The sequence below is a fragment of the Rhodnius prolixus genome, unplaced genomic scaffold, assembly GCF_049639745.1.
Source record: "Rhodnius prolixus isolate KJV_2025 unplaced genomic scaffold, Rpr scaffold_10, whole genome shotgun sequence".
In the NCBI taxonomy this organism is placed as follows: domain Eukaryota; kingdom Metazoa; phylum Arthropoda; class Insecta; order Hemiptera; family Reduviidae; genus Rhodnius; species Rhodnius prolixus.
The window spans coordinates 460,767-474,460 of NW_027411615.1; the positions used below are offsets into that span (position 1 = coordinate 460,767).

Genomic DNA, 13,694 nt, shown 5'->3' on the forward strand with positions numbered 1-13,694 from the left:
TCTACTTTTAGCCAATTAAAAAGAGAATATTAATGAAAACATCAAAAAGGCTTAGAGATCAATTTGGGGAAACAAAAACAATAAATCAGAACTATAATCGATTAAAAGGATCAGATTAAAAGAATTCATCAAAAAGATTTAGAAATCAATTTAAATACTTTTTGTAGTGATCAAAATGAAAGTATTAACCAAGACTGAACTTAGTCTAGACCAGTGGTGGGCACAAACTTTTTTAATGTGGGGGGACCACAAAGTTTAAGAAATTCTAGAGGAGGGCCAGAATTATAGAAAAAATGCATTTTGTGTTAAAGCTTTTAATCATAATATTATAAAAACATTACAGCATTACACACTTGTGTAACTACGCGGCTAGTTTAGCTTCACCTATAGGTTATGCATCTATTATTCTACTAAGTAGAATCTACTTTATACTTCTCGACCGTCAAAACGTAATTATAGCGGGCCATATACTATCCATGTCGATGGACCCTCGGCGGGCCGGATTAAATACTTTCGCGGGCCGGAGTTGGCCCGCGGGCCGTACTTTGCCCATCACTGGTATAGACGAAGCAATAATATTAATTTGTAAGTAACAAGTAAATGGTAACATGTTGTTTTCATGCAAGAATAATAATATATATAATTAAATAATTGATAGTAAAGTCTTACCTTGTTTAAAGAATATCCAAGAACATCAGCATCTCAATAGATCACCAGTCCAATATCACTTGACACTTTTTAAAATAATTCACAACACTATTTACACTAAAACTGTATATCACGCACTAAGTGTAACTTAAACTCAATTTATAAAGTAGAACTTCACTATAACACGCACTAATATTCACTTAAAAAATCACGTTAATGAAGAGACACCACGAACGGAGTTAAAGATGGCCGACGGTAACTGGCCAGACTGATCAGCTGGTTAGTGAAGGTTATCTAAGTAAGCAAAATTACAAACGGTTTTTTATTTATGAATGAAATAAAATCCGTAATTCGCTAATTACATTTTATATTTGTAGATTATGAATTAAAATAAATACGTACATGAAAAAAAGTTGGTCACTCAGCTTTGGGAACCTTCACTTACCAGCTGATCTACCTGCATCTTTAACTCGTCACTGATCTCTTTATTACCGTAAATATTAGTGAGTGTTAAAGTGAAGTTCGGGTTTATAAATTGAGTTTAAGTTATACTTAGTGCGTAATATACAGTTTTAGTGCGAATAGTGTTGTGAATTATTTTAAATAGTGTCAAGTGTCAAGTGCTATTGGACTGGTGTGATGCTATTGAGATGCTGATGAACTTGGATATTCTTAAACAGTAGAGACGTTTAGTAAATTAGTATTTGTAATGTTTTCGTAATGAAACGATGTTGGTTTTTTTTTCTTATAGTACTTTATCTCACCCTTCTAATGTGGAAGTATCACAATCGTGCAAATTTTTGCCCAAAATAAATAATTTCCGGTCCTAGAACATCACGGAAGTAGGTGGTACAAATGAAATTAAAGAATCCTAGTAGGTATTTAAGGGATATGCTGGTATTGTGCTTAGATAATGGCGAAAGAAGAGGGAAGAAATTTCTAGATGCTAAGTTAGTAATGGGGCTTCAAGTTGTAGAAAGACCCACAGGACAGAGTTGCTGTGGGTCTAAATTAAATAATAAATGTTGTCTACTTTACGTTTTATTGCCATGGTAACTGGTTGTATAGTTTGACAAATAATAATAAAAAGTAATAATTTACATAAGTTACGATTTCACATGTATCCAAACATAATTTAGTTCACATGGCGTTAAATAAATTCAGTCAAAAATACTAATAAATAAAATAAACCAAAAATAAAATACATTTATTATTTATCTATTAATTTATTGTACTTCTGCCATAGGCTCTTTGGAATATTTAAATCTACAATTCGGAATGAACCTCACCCAGTTTTATTCGTAATGGAACAGATGTATTCTTTATATTTTCTGGCCTTAAATTAGCCTAAAGGGAAAAATATTACCTTAAGTAATATTTGATTTGAACAAGGACAAAACAAAGGCGTAGCAAAACACATAATGAACAAGGGCGTTTCGGTGATTTTTGTTTTGCTTCAATAATATTTATTTAAATATTATTTAAATTCTATATAGGTATGTACGTATGTATACATGGTGTTCATTTTAAGACGGCTCAAATGCATTTCATGCTTGAACGGTTGTTCTGAGCGAAAAATGGTAGAGGAAAAATTTGTTGTCCGTCACCTCTAGTTTCAGAATATGTGACTTGATTTTAGATTCCTGCCCGCATACGCGGCTGACGCGCGACCAAAAGTGAGGGCTCACAGTTGACCCCCATTTTCATATACACAGTTTTAAAGAGTATAAAAAGTAATGAAAGAAACCGAAAACCGCAATTCGATATTTTCAAAATTAAAGGTGCTAGGCCATTTCAAAATCTGGTATTTATTAATCATATTTCAATTTTTATAACTTGTTATCAAAGAGAAAGAAGAGCACGCGATAGGTCATTTTTATGTATTTTTTCATCCCCTTTCTACTAAAAATATTGCCAAAGCAGTAAAGCTAGTATTTTTCTTAATATCGGGAAATAGTCGTTTTCCGAGAGGTTTTTCTAAGAAAAATCAAATGTTAAGAGCTTTAGATGTACTCAAGCATATACAAAATGGCTAAAAATTAATTTTACATCTGTTACAAACAAGAAGGTTTAATAATTATTTGGTAATTTTGGGAGAGTTGCGTTTAATTACCAAAAAAATTGGAAATCTCCTGCCGCTTATTTACGTGATCAATATCTTTCTCGTAAAAGATCAAACTTATTCCTTAATTTATCAAATAATGCACTTTACTCAACTTGTGAAGCATGTACTAGGCCTTCAAAGGTGCCTCCTCAGATACAGAGAGCAGTTGATAACCTCCTGGCTAACCTGGTTTGCGAGCTAGAGGAGGCGCCTTTGAAGGCTTAGTACATGCTTCACAAGTTGAGTAAAGTGCATTATTTGATAAATTAAGGAATAAGTTTGATCCTTTACGAGAAAGATATTGATCACTTAAATATGTGGCAGGAGATTTCCAATTTTTTTGGTAATTAAACGCAACTGTCCCAAAATTACCAAATAATTATTAAACCTTCTTGTTTGTAACAGATGTAAAATTATTTTTTAGCCATTTTGAGTATGTTTGAGAACATCTAAAGCTCTTAACCGTTGATTTTTCTTAGAAAAATCACTCGGAAAACGACTTATTTCCCGATATTAAGAAAAATACTAGCTTTACTGCTTTGGCAATATTTTTTGTAGAAAGGGGATGAAAAAATACATTAAAATGACCTATCGCGTGCTCTTCTTTCTCTTTGATAACAAGTTATAAAAATTGAAATATGATTAAAAATACCAGATTTTGAAATGGCCTAGCACCTTTAATTTTAAAAATATCGAATTGCGGTTTCCGGTTTCTTTCATTACTTTTTATACTCTTTAAAACTGTGAATATGAAAATGGGGGCCAAGTGCAAACTCTTACTTTTGGTCGCGCGTCAATCGCGTATGCGGGCAGGAATCTAAAATCAAGTCACATATTCTGAAACTAGAGGTTACAGGCAACAAATTTTCTCTCTACCATTTTTCGCTCAGATTAACCGTTTAAGCATGAAATGCATTTGAGTCGTCTTAAAATGAACACCATGTATATGAGAAAATTGAAAATTTTAAATATTGAAACTGTAAGCAAAGAATACAAATAATTTTTGTATTTTTATTAAAATATTTATTAATTATTTAATATTTTCTCTTCAGCAAATTTTAAATTTTCACTAAATATTAACTTAAGGGATTATTTATTGTAGGAGAAATGGTTTAAGGTTCTACACCCTTCCAGATTCATTCCAGAATCGGAATAAAGCTAAGATATTTAACTGAGAGGAAAATTTGAAAACCCCTTACAAGTAATTTTTAGAAACTGATATAATTATTTCCATTATTAAACTAAGGATTTAAGATTGGGCGAGGAATCGGTCAAATAAAAAATAAAGACGAGTTGTTGTTTTTATTTGGACCGATTCCTCGCCAATCTTGAATCCTTAGTTTAATAATGTACGGTCTCGAAACCTATATATTCATATTCCCATTATTTTTTTTTTGTTGGGAACGGGTATCATGCATAAAAAAGGAGTCTTTAGTGTCGGAAGTGTGAAGGCTGAAGTAAGTACAAAATAAAGTAGAAGTTCCAAAATCAATAAAGGTTTCAAAAACTTCGAAACAAAACTTCCTTCCGGTAGAAGTGAATTTTATTAAATCTTTTTAATAATTTAAATTTCCAGTTCAGAAATGTATTAGTAAAATGGCTGAACTTTTGAACTTCTTTTTCCCTATTCTTTGATCAACCTGCAGATAACAAGGGCTAACAACTAGGGTTAACCTTTCAGGTACAAAAAAAAAAAACTCCTAATCAGGTAATAAACCTGTCTCTTGTGCCTATTGAGGTAAAGGGCTTAATTAAAAAAGGGTTCCCCCCTCATAACTTGCACAATAGGCTATTATATGTTCCTTGGTATCCAAGGAACCCTAAGTAGTGGGGATCAGAGGCTTATTATCCCAAAACCAGTTAGAATTTAACCTCTACTTTTAGGGAAACCCTAGATTTTGCGTATGCAAATAAATGAATAACCGGTTTACAATAATCTAACGGTATTACAGGAGTAATTTTTTCTTAATAAGGCAATTAATAGTAGTATAAACAACTGGAGATCATTATCCTGTAATATTAAAAGGAATTAAGGCTAACGACGCGTGCAGAATGTAAATTTATTTTTTTGCTGCGTTTAATAAATATTAATCTACTGATCTTAATCAATTAGATGTGATTAATACATTTATCGTGTCGATAAAAATCAATCGATTTAAATGCTTTCATTATTCAATGAGTATTAAGTCAAATTCAGGAGAATTCGAAACATTCGAACAGGCAGGTTCTGGACATAGAGAGGACACGAACTTTACGGGACCACTAAAACGTTCCATCCTACTTCAAATTCAAATTCTACCCTACAGAATTCTAAGAATAATAATAAATGATTGGTTTTGGTTTTCGACCAAATGATTTATGGGGAATATTGAGGTGCGGTCAATAATATATTACCTTGGGTTTGTTTCGGTAAATATATTACCTTTGTACAGACCCTGAAGAAGGTGATATATATTTGCCGAAACGTTGGTAAGATGAAACAAACATTTGTGTTTGAATTTAATGGATTGACCGCACCTCTCAATATCCCCCAAAATCATCCAATAGTAAATGTTCCATTTTACGTGGATGTCCTTCTCCCCCAACAATATAATCTATATAGACGTAAATATTCCCATCCTATTCCTGAATCCTGATACCATAAATTCCAGGGCAAATTATCTTCCTATTTTTTAATCCAATAATCTGTTCCCTTTCTTCCACAGATCAAAGATATTCTCTGATGGCCCTCTTAGATCTTCTAACTGCTTAAAAAGTCAACCCGTCCCCCCTTAGATTGGCTGTCAAGTGATTCTGATGGCTATCTAATGGCTAACAACACTGGATGGTTGCTGTTGACGCCGGCATATACAACGACAAGCATGCGTATACGTATTTATGTGTGTTCGTATTATTTTTTTTTTTAAATAATTTTTGCTTATTACATTTATTATACAGTTGTAAAAAAAATAAATAAATCATAAAAAGAACCTATAAAAAATGAGTTCGAGGGAAGAGTTTAAGATTTAGAAGGGATAAGCGGTTTTGAATGGCAAGGAGGGAGATAGTTTGAAATAGAATTTCAGGTTACGGAAGAAATTTGGGTTTTTTGATGGAAACGAAGGGAATTTTTAAGTCTGTATATAGGGTGATCCATTTTTTACTGGCAGAGGACCTCCGAAAACGTGTATTTCTGGTGGAAAATTAATATTGAAAACCGATCACGAATAGATAAAAATTGTAACTTTGATCTCAAATATCTCGGACAAATAATAGGGATATCAGAACAGAGTTAACGTCATTTTTCACAATTCTTTATGTAATTTTCATAAGCATTGTCCAAATCAGTGGACCTTATGAAACCTTGATCAGTTTATTGGCCGTAACGCCGATAAAAAAGAAGATACAGCATCGGGGCAGTGGAAAATTTGAAAACTAGACCCTCCCCCCCCAAAAAACCTTATAGTTTATTTAATGGGGTTTTCCAGATTTCCGCTTTGCTAAAAAACAGTTATTAGCGATTGGTGCATTTTAATTGGATCACCCTTTGTATATATGGTGAGGTTTTAGTCGTAAAAGAAAAGTGGTACATTGAATAGATTGTAACGATTGTGAATTTGATGATGGAGGATTGGCAGTCCTGTAGATAAGTTTATTCTGGAGTTTTGTACAGCGTTGATTATTGATTGTTATGTAACGTAAGTTTTGAGCGTTAGTCGAACAGTTTCTTTAATATTCTGCATCTATGATTACAGGTTCAGTTTAGTTTTTAACAGAATAATAAAAACAAGAAATCATTAAAGAATAACAGAGAATAAAAATGAACGTTATACTTCATTATTCTGAGTACTGAGATTTATTGAACTGATCTGAAAAGTAAGAATACTGGCCATAATTAGAGAAAGTTACTTTAAATTTTCATGTTACTTGTTTTCATATATATATATATTTTTTTTTATGATCATTAAATTTATCTAAGACACGCCGTCTAGCCACGATCACGTGGAATATAACATGTTCAAAGTGGTTTTATTAAGAGAGAGACAGAGAGAGTGAGATTGAGCGAGGGAGAGAGAGAGAGGGAGAAAAAATTGTGTATGCACATCCCCCCCCCCCACAAAGTACGGCACAACATCGCACACTGGTTCTACTAGCCAATTAAATAAAATAATTCCTCACAGAACATGAGAACTGTGAGGATCTATGCACCTGAAACGTATTTTTTTATGTTTATTAAAAAGGTAATATGGCGAACTATTCGCAGATTGTAGAAAAGAATACCTGAATTACAAGTTTTATTTAATTAATAATAAAAAAAGAAAAAAAAAAAGCGTTATTCTATGATAAAAGCGGTAACTTATTTTTCTTTGTAAAGACAGTAAATTATACCAAAGAGTAAGCATGGCGGAAATCGTGTAGAACTTTATCGAACTTTAGAATTCACCAGGACTATACAGGGTGAACCAGTAAGTATTGTCCATAGGCCTACTGTGTGTCCATCTAAAGTGGAGTTCAATGACGTATTGGCCAACTTCATATTTTCCTCTGTTCTTGAGTGACGTCACTTTAAAGTTTTTTTTCTAAAATCATTACTTTTTTTCCAATAAAAATGTTATTACTCAGAAAGTTTTAGTCCGAATTCGATTCTGATGACACGGTTAGAAAGACAGATAATTTTTTTAAAAATTGATACCATTTTGAAGCATACGAGGGTCATTTGAAAAGTCCGTGCAAAGTCAGAGAGATAGCACTACTGGCGCGTATCGAGGTTATGTTTAGTTAGTAGCATCTCTTGGAAGAACACACACCAAGTTTCAGCCAGATCGGTCTATTTCCATCATAAGTGCATATTATTCATCGTTATTGGACCGTTTGTAAACCGAGCTGCAAGAAAAACGCCCACGATTGGCCCACAAAAAAGTCCTTTTCCATCACGACAACGCACTAGCTCACACCTCAGCAGTTGTGGTCGCAAAATTAATGGAAATAGGGTTCCAACTCGTTTCACATCCCCCCTATTCTCCAGACTTGGCTCCCTCGGACTACTATTTGTTCCCCAATATGAAGAAATGGCTGGCGGGAAAAAGATTTTATTCAAACGAGGAGGTGATTGCAGAAACGAATGGCTATTTTTCAGACTTGAACAAATCCTATTATTCGGAAGGGATCAACAAACTAGAGCAGCGTTGGACGAAGTGTATAAGCCTAAAAGGAAACTATGTTGAAAAATAAAAAAGGTTTACCCCAAAAAATTATGTAGTTTTTATTTTTGCACGGACTTTTCAAACGTCCCTCGTAAGTTATTCTCCAAACAGCCTCAATCTTCCTCCGGATGCTGGAAAAATAAAAGTAATCGAAATTTTTAAGAAAACTCATTAGGCCCTTACGTGATCATTATCAGACCTAGGTGCTGGCACTTTTTATAAAAGTTAAATGTTTAATGGGCTTTCAAACGGTATACCATTTTCCAGGATTCCTTTTATCTTCGTATGAGAAATTACGTTTGTTTTTACAAGAAAACGTGTTCACGAGCACTCAACAGTGTTAGTTATCAAGTTGTTTAATTCATTGAAAACTCTTTTAGATGGACCAGTAGTCAATTTTAATGTAGACTGTCCTTAAATTAGGAAGTCAAAAGTTACAAATTGCACTAAAAAAAAAATCTAAACTCTGAAATATTTGAGAAAATGTTAGGAAATATTTTAAACAAGAACTATTTTTATATTAAAAAAAAAATCATATAGTTTATATTTACTCCAAATTACAATTTCACACACAATACATGTTGAAAATGAAAAAAATGTAAATAAGCCTTAACCACCCTTTGAACCCCCTTTGAACCCTCTAACAGATAATCGTTGTATCTGAATTAGGTATTAACCAGTACAACTAGGTGCCTTACCAATAAACTTCACTTATCTGTTACCTTGGTTTCAAAATTTTCTATCGTACCATAACAGTGTTGAGTGCTCGTGAACACGTTTTCTGGTAAAACAAACGTAATTTCTCATACGAAGATAAAAGGAATCATGGAAAATAATACATCGTTTGAAAGCCCATTAGACAAGGAAACTTTTACATAAAAAGTGCCAGCACCTAGGTCTGATAATGATCACGTAAGGGCCGAATGAGTTTTCTTGAAAATTTCAATTACTTTTATTTTTCCAGCATCCGGAGGAAGATTGAGGCTGTTTGGAGAATAACTTATGCTTTAAAATGGTATCAATTTTTAGAAAATTTATCTGTCTTTCTAACCGTGTCATCAGAATCGAATTCGGACTAAAACTTTCTGAGTAATAACATTTTTATTGGAAAAAAAGTAATGATTTTAGAAAAAAACTTTAAAGTGACGTCACTCAAGAACAGAGGAAAATATGAAGTTGGCCATTACGTCATTGAACTCCACTTTAGATGTACTACACACAGTAGGCCTATGGACAATACTTACTGGTTCACCCTGTATATATTTTGAGGCTTCTCCCCTGAACACGATCGTTTCACTGTAAATCAATTTGCTCTACCTTAACTACAACAACCAATCTTAGGACTTAGCCAAATCCACTGATTTCGACTACGGGACTGCTAAACGTACAAATCTATATCGCATTCACAATCCTTACTAAATCTATTCAATGTTCCTCTCTACTTCATCGCTTGATGTTGGCCATTTTGACTACCGAAACATGTTACTCTACGTTATTATTATTATTATTATTATTATTTTTATAATTTTGTGAATGACTTTGTGTATCATGCACGCTAAACTTCTTTAGTGAAAGACGAATAGTCCTATTTGTCAAATGTAAACTTACAGTAAAGTGAACTTACTGTTACTTAGGTCTGTTAGGAGGAGGAGAAGGAGGAGGAAACGGCAATGAATTTTATTGGACTCAATTGACTATTTATCGGTTGGGCCTGTCATAGACTGGATAAAGTAACTCATAGTTACTCCATCTATCGGCTAACTAGGCGAAGGAGTTAATTAGGGGCTATTCGCCAAGGCTGAATGCAGAATTACTCCGCCAAGGCCGTGTGGGGCTATAAGGATAATTGTAGGGCCTATTAGCCGGCCATTTGCAGGCTCAGAAAACACTTGCATTGCATGAGTCTGGCAGATGATAGCCTTTCTAGGTTCTGTCAGGAGGACGAGGAGGAAAAAAACGGTACTGCACGTGTTGTGTCAGTGTGAGGGGCTTGTCTGGCTAAGGATGTCACTCCTCGAGGAGCGAAAAACCAAGGCCTGAGGAGCTTTACCCAGAGAGCTCGCTGTCTAGAATTATGAGTCTGTTTAAAAGGACAGGTCTGAAGGGCGAGCTCTAGAGTGGTGGGAGCCACAATAGATCCAAAGGGGTCACAATGGCTTAGGCCTTGAGGCCGCCCTAGTTGAATCTAATCTAATCAAACGAAAACACTTAGCTCTTGATTTCACCATACTCTTATCCAAAGAGTTCCACAGCACTGGTTGGCTTCTCTCAACACGCTTAGCAGACTGTGGTGCTGGGAGTCCTTGGAGGAGCAATTACAATCAGCGATATTACTTGATTAGTTAACATTTTAAGCAAATAAAGTAAAACAAAAAAGTGTACAAAAGGTACTGGCACTCGCTGCTGGAAATCTCTCTGGATAAGAATATGGAACATCGAGCTAGATCTTCTGGAAGTCAGATGGCCAACAGTAGATAGTTGGAATGGTTGGATGTGGATAGATCTCCAGCTATCGAAGGCTTTAGTGGCTAGGTTGTAGTTATAGTTAAGGAAGAGCAAATGATGATTTACTCGGGAATCAGTCGAGTTCACAGGACCTCCAGATATAAGCGGTGAATACTAAATATCGAAAAAGTTTTAAACGATTTCCTCAATACTACCTATTAATCGATAATCGATTGTAGGAAGAAAATGTCTTGAAATGTGTAGTTGGTTTACAAACTTATTCACACCATTCTAGACTCATGGCTAGGGTGATCGTTCTGTAAAATTTGCCCAACAACAACAAAAAAAATAATCGATAATTACGAACGCTCCAATTCTCGAATAAATTATTAATGGAATATTAATAATTTTATTATAAATAATACAAAGAATAACTTACCCTCTCTTCGCATGCCCATTTTCAGGCATTTCTTCAGCCGGCAATATTGGCACTGATTTCGATGGTGCTGATCGATTGGACAGTTACGATTACCCCGGCACGAATACGTCAGATTTCGACGTACACTCCGCTTGAAAAAACTTTTGCAACCTGTAACAGGAAAAGGTTAGGTATTTACTATTAAAAGGGTAATTTCACTGAAACGACTGATCCAATCAACTTATAAAGTTATTAGGAAGGATTAAATGGCTAAAATTTCTAACTTGATGAAATCGACGTCATCGGAAGTGCTAATTTCATCAATTTATTTCTGTGCAGTAGGAATTAAATAATCTTAATGGTGATCTTAATATCAGTGATTGAGTAATACGAAAATAAAAATGCATGAAATACACAGTTTTAGGAGAAAGCACGAAAAGCATTGAAGAGAAATGCAAATTAAGAAAGTGACAGCGAGTAGTATGGCTGAAGTAATAGAGACAAAATGAGTTACGGACAATAAAGGTGAGGAAATTGATATAAAATAGAAATTGAAAATTATTCCCTCTTTCTCTTTGTGGACGCGGCACCACTATCCCCTGGGTGAAATGCAATAGGAAGAAGGTGTAGTGATAACTTCAGTATATTGGTTGCAAACACGAACTCAATCATTGAATAGATCACGACCTAACGGCCAGCCGGACCTGTACCAGCTGGGAGTACACTACTGCTCTCTAACTGAACAGTTTGAAAGGTCTCCCACTTCCGGTTTGGCTATAAGGGAGCAACATTTTATTTGACTTTTTCTTTTTTTAAGATTTAAAAACAAGACAAGTTTGCGATGATGAGAATCTCAGGCTTACAATTCTAATTACTTCCTGTTTCTCATATTAAAAGAGGAAGCAAAGCGATTGGGACTAACTTTCGCGTCAAAATACGTAAATTATTTTTAAGGTCTATTTAACGCGTCCTTGCTGAAGAAAAACCAGTTGATATTGAATGCATTTTCACCACAGTTTTCCGTTTTAGAAATTTTGAAATTCTTTCTAGGAAAAGCCTTTTTTCCAAGCCGTTTCCTTATAGTTCTCAAAGTAACAAAAAATTTTCCTACCAATCCTTTTTCTTTTCCCTCAATCTACTACAATAAGAGAAGCTATTATTGTAAGCGTGGTTTTTCCAAAAAAAATTTCCACCACAACAAAACATCGCAAATAGATAAGCCTAATAACCACTAATAAGTCTCCCGCAAAATGTGAGCCCTAAATGAGGAGGGAAAAAAAGACTTCCGCAAATAGCGTGAAGATCGCCAAAAAAATCTGAAACATCCGGTTGATTGAGTGGTGCCATTTTATTGGATATTCCTGTGATTTTCTGTGGGAATCTTTTTAGTAAAATGTTTAAGGCTACCTAAATATAAAGTAAAAACTCCTGTTTGAAGGAAATTAACCAATTATCATAGTAGAACGAGCGAGAGTCATATTTCCATGCATAAAACTATTCAAAAAACACAAATTATTCATATTCTTCGAAAGTTTTAGAATGAATATAATCTGCTCAATGCATTATGCAGCCAAAACAGCTGAGACACAAATTATATGTATACTAAACTTGAGATGAAATTTCAAAGCAACTTTGGCGCGCTCCTTCTTGTGTAAATTCAACTTCCTTTAAGTATTTTATCTGGAAGATTTCGTTTTTTCTTTTACTACTTCATTTGAATAAAATTTTGCATTCATATTTCATATGAATCTATCAAGTTGTTGAGAGTGGATACTTATATACAGATTTACCCTGTTATTTTTGTTTTGTACGTGTGTTTTGATGACGTGATTATTTAGATTGTAGATTTGACTTCCTAGTTTACGCTGAATATATTAAAGAATATTTTTTTTTTTTTTTTTTTAAGGACCATAATTTACTTTAAGGTACCATAAGGTAATCTTTTAGATTCTCAATTTTGAGTTACCTCCGGAAATAACAGTTTTTGGAGGTTCCCTGAGTCAGAAAATATCACCGGAAGTTCACATTTGATATTTATAGTTGCACCACAGGATGTTACAATAAGGTTTTGGTCCAAATCGGTAATTCCGGAAGTACCAAACTTTCTTTTTTTAAAAATGTATTTGTTATTCACAATCTACAAAAAAGAATAAAATGTTATCAGTGAAGATGATAGAAGAAGCCTTCATGACTGGATCAGCTTGAGGAGAGAAGCTGTCCACCGGCAAACACTCTCGCTGTTAGTTTCTTACATTACTGGAGATGGTCACGAGGCCAACAGCGTTTCAATCGTCGTGAAGTACGGTCTGGAATAATTGTGGAGGCAAGATTTTTGTACTAGAGGATTGGTACAGAATGGAAGAGAGTCAAAGAATTCTCTATATTTAGATTTAGATTCGTCAGTTACGTATGAGATTTTGAGATCGTTATGGAGGGTGCAGTTAGAGGCATAAAATGGAGAGAATTCGTAATCTGACGGAGAATTTTTGATTGGAAGGATTGTATTCTTTGTGAACTAGAATGGTTAGTTGAACCCCACAGCTCAAGTCCGTAAGTCCAGATCGGTTTAACTCTTTGCGGCTAGGTGGGTTAAAAACTGTCCCACCTTTTGCTTAGCTTTTGCTGCATGGTGGGATATATTTTAACCCACCTCGAAAAATTGAAGTTATTCATACATACAGCTTAATATGTTAATTAAAGTTTTTCATTCAGTTGGCAGTGCTGTGCACCAATGGTAAATGCGTGAATAAGTGAAATAATTTTTATATTTATTATAAACTTGACCGATAGTAAAAAATGGTGGCACCGCATACTGTTCTATTATTTGGATGCAGCTGTAGTTAATTCATATATTGTTAATAAAAAATTGGGTCAAAACATGGGACTTAAACATTTC

At 34.2% G+C, this 13,694-nt stretch overlaps 1 protein-coding gene and 1 long non-coding RNA gene across 3 annotated transcripts in view; one reads left to right on the plus strand and one right to left on the minus strand.

The window, feature by feature from the left end:
- The window catches only part of svp (COUP transcription factor 2), a 282,909-nt gene that overhangs the window by 169,931 nt on the left and 99,284 nt on the right, over positions 1-13,694 (minus strand). For both annotated transcript variants that reach the window (XM_074133569.1, XM_074133568.1), the window contains exon 3: positions 10,820-10,969. In XM_074133569.1, the coding sequence (XP_073989670.1) occupies positions 10,820-10,969 (150 nt within the window). The remainder of the gene's footprint in view (positions 1-10,819; positions 10,970-13,694) is intronic.
- Positions 1,843-6,622, plus strand: LOC141457057 (uncharacterized). Its single transcript, XR_012460191.1, has 3 exons — positions 1,843-2,087; positions 5,458-5,635; positions 6,487-6,622. It is a non-coding gene; the product is annotated as an uncharacterized lncRNA (long non-coding RNA).